The sequence below is a fragment of the Panulirus ornatus genome, chromosome 15 (assembly GCF_036320965.1).
Source record: "Panulirus ornatus isolate Po-2019 chromosome 15, ASM3632096v1, whole genome shotgun sequence".
In the NCBI taxonomy this organism is placed as follows: Eukaryota; Metazoa; Arthropoda; class Malacostraca; order Decapoda; family Palinuridae; genus Panulirus; species Panulirus ornatus.
Window position 1 is genome coordinate 5,313,689 of NC_092238.1, and position 6,000 is coordinate 5,319,688.

Genomic DNA, 6,000 nt, shown 5'->3' on the forward strand with positions numbered 1-6,000 from the left:
ACTATTCGCCATTTCCCGCGTTAGCGAGGTAGCGTTAAGAACAGAGAACTGGGCCTTTGAGGGAATATCCTCACCTGGCCCCCTTCTCTGTTCCTTCTTTTGGAAAATTAAAAATATATATATATATATATATATCACCTTTATCAAAAGCTGTACACTATTTTTGAAGACATGTGGTAAATAATCGAATAAATAAATATAGAAACAAGGTAAACGGAAAAAAAAATCGATAATGGGAAGTGAAATATAGACCAAAATGTGAACAGCTGGTGATACCCTGTCAGCCACATGGGCTGGGTGTGTTAAATTGTATGTTATCTACTTTAGTTGCCCCTTAACCGAACATTAGACATGGAAACTCTACCTACCTTACCAGAGATAATTATGACAATAAAATCTAGGTGCAAGGTAATTTAAGGTAACAGAGCTTAAAGATAACATATTCAAATGGACTGATACAATGTGCATTCGCTGATGATGACGGCTATTCGAATATAAGGGAGAGAGTTTTAGGAAAAGAATGTGATAGAGGCCTCAGTGAATTACTGGAAGCATAAGAAATAAGGAGATAAATTTGCGACAATGTACCAAGCACTTGTCAGCGGCCATCTGACACCCCAAGCGCGGACTGTGGCAAACACAACAGTGAAAAGTAATCATTAGACAGTGAAATGGTTCGTCTTCATAGCAGTGCCAGGGGAGGGCCAGCTGAACATTTGTTGGCACTGGGGAGAGGCATTGACCCAACATCCCACAGCCCGACACTGGCGCGCGAAGGGCTTGCGTGTGTTGGAGGAGGCGGAGCGGCGCTCCCTTTCCCCCACTGGACGTTACCGAAGTCCAAGGAAGTACCTTAAACAGCCTGGCCTTACGTCTTAGGGAGACGGGGCGGGCGGCCCCGTCCACGCAGACGCTTCCACCGTCGGCCCCCCTAAAGCACATTTAACCATACTTAATATCAGCGACACTGGTTCGCAATTTACCTAGATTGAACATGCAGGTACGGTAATGACTGCTAACGAGCCTGCGGCCCCTCACCTGCGGCATGGTTGTCTGGGGTGGTGATCTGCGGCGCCGGCGGCTCCTGCGGCTGCGACCGCCCCAGGATGTCCTCGATCGTGTAGACCCGGGAGGTGCGGCAGGGCGGAGCGCCCGTCGTCGGCGGCAACGGCGTGTCCACCTGCGGCAGCGGCGGCGAACTGCGCTGCGGCTCCTGTGGTGCAGGAGGCGGCGGCGGAGGCGGCGGGGTGATAGATTTGAGCGATCGCTCCATCATGGCGACGCGTCCGAAGAAGACAAGAGAGTCCACGTCACCACTTAAAAAATATACGACCCACGACGGAACTGGTTAAAAAAAAAACTAGGGGGCGCAGCTGAGCTGAGGTTTAACAACCAGTCGTCCTCCCTCACAGCTCCGTAGACTGGGAGCGTCACCAAGCGACTGACCCCGCCGCTCATCTGCTTATTTCGTTTATACCGCCACCCGGGATCCCCTAATCATTTCAACACTATTTACACGAACAATGCATACACATCTAATCCCCCGTGGTGTTGACCAATGGGAGAGCGGGTCGCGGCGACACAGGCCAATCAGCGCGCAGGACGGCCTGTGGTATTGGGATAATTCGCGGTTGGATAATAGCGACTCCTCGGACGGTGGCGGATGCGCGAGGGTTCCCAGACGCCCAAACTCCCTCGCATGACCTACCTTTCTATCTAAACCTCTCTCTACTTCACATTGGACAAGTGGCGATCACAGTCTACCACCAGGGTGCAACGGGAGGCGTAAAGCTACGGGAATTAATTGTAAATTAAAGAGGTAGTTGAGCACCGCCGTCTGGCGCGAGCTAGACACAGGCGAATGTAGCCGCGCTGATTGGTTAGCGGAGAATACACGGAAGGTTGGCCAAATCCAGGCCGCTAATGGATGCTTGTCCCTGTAATAATGAGTATCTCTTCCCATTGTGTAAGGCCAAGCCCGAGACTCGTTGCTTGAAATTAATACATAATCAGCAATTATTACCACCTCTAGTCATTCCCATTTTTTGTCGTTCTTTTCTTCTTTTGTTTTTTTTTTAAGGATAACGTCATCAGAGAAAACTGACCCGTTGATCTCGAAAAGGGGGGAGGGAGGAGGTTAAGTCAATTCCTTCCCTTCTCCTTCACCCCCGACGTAAAATAGCATTAACAATGGGGCAGGGTCGAAAAATCGCTGACAGGATTCGTGTTATGGAACTAGATTGAGTACTTGGTGTTTTTCTGTCCCAGTTTCTGCTCGGGAGAGACGCAGCTTTTTGGGACTCGACTCTGTGTGTATTCTGTGCTAATAAAGTTTCCCGCCTCAGTGCAAGTCCGGACTATTTACCCTCCCTTGAGCCAGGGGAACGCGGCCACTAAATCCCTTCGGCCGTAAGGGCCATCTGGTGCCGCTATGGCCTCGGCCCCTGTTGGGGCGCACGTGGTGCTCTATTGAGAGACGTGATCACGATATAAAGTGAAGAGCAACGGATTGTTGAGTCTTATTTGCCGATCAGAAGTCAGGGAAAATGGCGAATGATGAATTTTGGGGTTGGGGAAGATTTTCTCAATTCTTGTCCACCCACCCACCCTTCCCCCCTCCTCCGCCGCCCCCTCCCTCTCCCCCCCTCCCCACTTATTCACTGCGTGGAGAGAGAGAGAGAGAGAGAGAGAGAGAGAGAGAGAGAGAGAGAGAGCAGTTAGGCCAGGAGTGGATGGGGTGAGAGGGAGATGGAAGGGTTTGGGGAGTGTGTGGAGAGGAAGAATAGGCACAGGGAGGAGGGTGGGTGGGGGAAGATAGAAAGGAGAGGAAGGGGGAGAGAGAGAGTAGAGTGAGCTCCTGAAGGAGAGGATGAAGACGGAGGCGCTGACGCGGCAGCAGGAATAACGTCCTCAAGCCACATAGATCGTCGCTTGTCAAAGTCGTCCTCCAGGAGCGAGGAACCCTGAGTGCGAGCCGAGCGGCTTCTGCCGCCAAGTGCACAATACATGCCAGATGGGCTTCGTAAGGGGTTCATTACGAATTAATCCATCAGTTAATCCATCGAGAGATCCATCAATCAATTCATTTAATCCATCAATAAATCCATCAATCAATTCATCAATTAATCCATTAATAAATCCATTAATTGATCCATCAATTAATTCATCATTTAACCCATCAGTTGATATACTTTTAGATTAATGGTGATGGGAGTCTGATTAATCCTCCTTTAGGTTGATTAATTGGTTCAGTGGTCTAGTATGATCATAAAGGGCATCAGTGTGGCACTCGGGCAAGCGGCCATACTCGGGTCGGCAGTCCATCGAGGATGACCTCAAAAGCCTCAAGGCTGACCTGCTGCTCTACTGCAATTAAGGCTGACTCGCAGTAGCCCCAGCGCTAAGATGACATTCCATCATCATCGAGGCTGACCTACCATACCACCATCGAGGATGACCTTACTATACCACCATCGAGGCTGACTTACCATACCACCATCGAGGATGACCTTACCAAGCATTATCGAGGCTGACCTCCTCCGGCAACGTTCACGTTAACATAAGCGATGTACAAAATTGACTTCACCTTCGTCCTCAGAACGCGTGTATTTGAAACAATAATCATCAACACTAGAAATGAAAAATGTTCTTTTAAGAAAAAATCTTTTGCTTATTCTCGTTGCATATTTGATGGTACTTCCATGCGAGAAACAGCAACGTTAGATGTAAATTAGATGCAAATTATGACATAGAATGCAACGGTAACTGATGCTGTGTGGTTAGTACACATTACCCACAAAACATAACGAAGGTGGAAACGAATTTATCTCATCACAAGTTAGGTACTCTGGGGTCAGCGTTGGTCACCACTGCTGCCTTCGAGTTCGAGTCCAGGGCACGGTAATCGGCCAAGACTCACCCCAGCTGTTCATGCACACCTCAGGGTTGGTTGATTTATTAGGTACCTGGTTTAGACTTGGATATATATATATATATATATATATATATATATATATATATATATATATATATATATATATATATATATATATGATAATAAAGCATGTTAAGAGGTAGGCAGTAATGTATTATTTAGATACAGCAACTCAACAAAGTGCGTGGAAGCGTGGAAGGATAGAAAAACCTACAGATGATACTAACGCAGGTGTATATGCAATACCATGCAATGGTTGTCCCGATAATGTATACGTAAGGAAAACGGGAAGAGATATAAGTAAAGAAATTTGTGAACATGAAGGATATGAATGTAGGAAATGATTAAAGTGATGTATTCATACACGTCAAGGAATCAGACCATAATAATGATTTCAGCACTTGTAACATTCATTTAGAATACAATGATTACGTACAGAAAACACAAGAACTGGTATATCCAGACGTACTGTCTCTACGGATTGAACATTCGTGTATTTGGGGATTTCAGTTCTCAACGAAATTTATCTGTAATAAAGTTATCAATCATATAAAACTTCCTGTACACCTAAGGTTACATCATCCTCATGAACACTTCAAGGTATGGTCATGTGTTAGGTCAGGTCACGGGTGGGTGAGGTCAAGTCAGGTGAAGATCTCTCGTGTAACAAGCTTCTCTGTTTATGTGATGTCATCCCGCATAGGAGGGGCTTGTGAAAAGCCGAGAGACGGAAGTGGATTGGAAAATGAATTAACATGTGTCTCCATGATGTGTACTTTCAAATTGAAACTTTATAACGTTGTATTATTTCATATATAAATATATATATATATATATATATATATATATATATATATATATATATATATATATATATATATAGACAGATAGATATAGATATCAGATATGATTCAGGCATTCAATATCAGAAAGAGAGAGAGAGAGAGAGAGAGAGAGAGAGAGAGAGAGAGAGAGAGAGAGAGAGAGAGAGAGAGAGAGAGAATGAGGGGGGGGGGGGGGCGAACGTCTTCGAGCTAATGGCTGGATTGAGGGAGTGAAGATTTGAGTTAGTAATGAGGTCGTGGGGTTAACACCCGGGGAAGGGAGGGCGAGGTGGTGTCATCAGACGTGGTACTCGGAGCGGGGGAAACAGAGAGCGTTGGTGTGACGTTCCAACCGTATCAGCAGACGCGGTAGTGAGGAAGAGACAGCAAAAGCAGTGGCAGCAGTAGCAGCAGGAGCAGCAGTGCCAGTGTAACACTAGAAGCAGCCGATGCGGCGGTAGTGTGAGGGCAGCAGACGTGACCCCGTATTTGACCCTTGGGGCAGCATACGTGACCCAGTATTTGACCCTTGGGGCAGCAGACGTGACCCAGTACCTGACCCTTGAGGCAACAGACGTGACCCCATAAATGAACCTCGGGGTGCAACAGACGCGACCCCCGTAAATAACCCTTGGGGGCAGCAGAAATGACCCCATATATGACCCTCGGGGGATAACCTACGTGACCGTCTCGGCAGCAGACGTGACTGCACAAGGGCAGCGGAGACGCGCGCGAGACACACCAGGGCCACACTGCCAGACGGACGATTAACGACCCCCCCAATATTTTACCTTCATCACATTTCCGGGAACAAAAATGGCTGGAGATTGTCGAGCTGGAGTTTTTCGGTGTAGAGTGGATGGAGGACAGGGAGAGGGGGAGAGAGAGAGAGGGAGAAGGGCAGAGGGAGGGAAGAGAGAGTGAGAGTGAGTGGGGAGGAAAAAAGTGGGTGGAGGGCGGTGGGGTGGGTGCGGGATGATGTTCGTCGTGTGGAGTGGGGGGGTTGTGGGTTGTATGACGCGGGTGTGCGTGTGGGGGGGAGGAAGGGAGGTGGGGGTTGTGGATGACTGAATTTGAAAGGATTAGAAAGATGGAGTTGAAGTGAAGGGTGGGGAGAGAGAGAGAGAGAGAGAGAGAGAGAGAGAGAGAGAGAGAGAGAGAGAGAGAGAGAGAGGTGGATAATGCAAAGAAGAAACATAGAGAAGTGAGAGGACTCAGCCAAGGCGTGAAGCAGGAGGAGGG

At 47.8% G+C, this 6,000-nt stretch overlaps 1 protein-coding gene across 3 annotated transcripts in view; it reads right to left on the bottom strand.

The window, feature by feature from the left end:
* Positions 1 to 2,572, bottom strand: part of LOC139753710 (uncharacterized) — a 53,867-nt gene extending 51,295 nt beyond the window's left edge. For 2 of the 3 annotated variants that reach the window (XM_071670441.1, XM_071670440.1), the window contains exon 1: positions 1,039 to 2,570. In XM_071670441.1, coding sequence (XP_071526542.1) covers positions 1,039 to 1,276 — 238 coding nt within the window. In that variant the 5' untranslated portion in view covers positions 1,277 to 2,570. Of the gene's footprint in view, positions 1 to 1,038 lie in introns of all 3 variants that reach the window. The other variant, XM_071670442.1, reaches the window with a different exon arrangement.
* Positions 2,573 to 6,000: the final 3,428 nt, after the last annotated feature.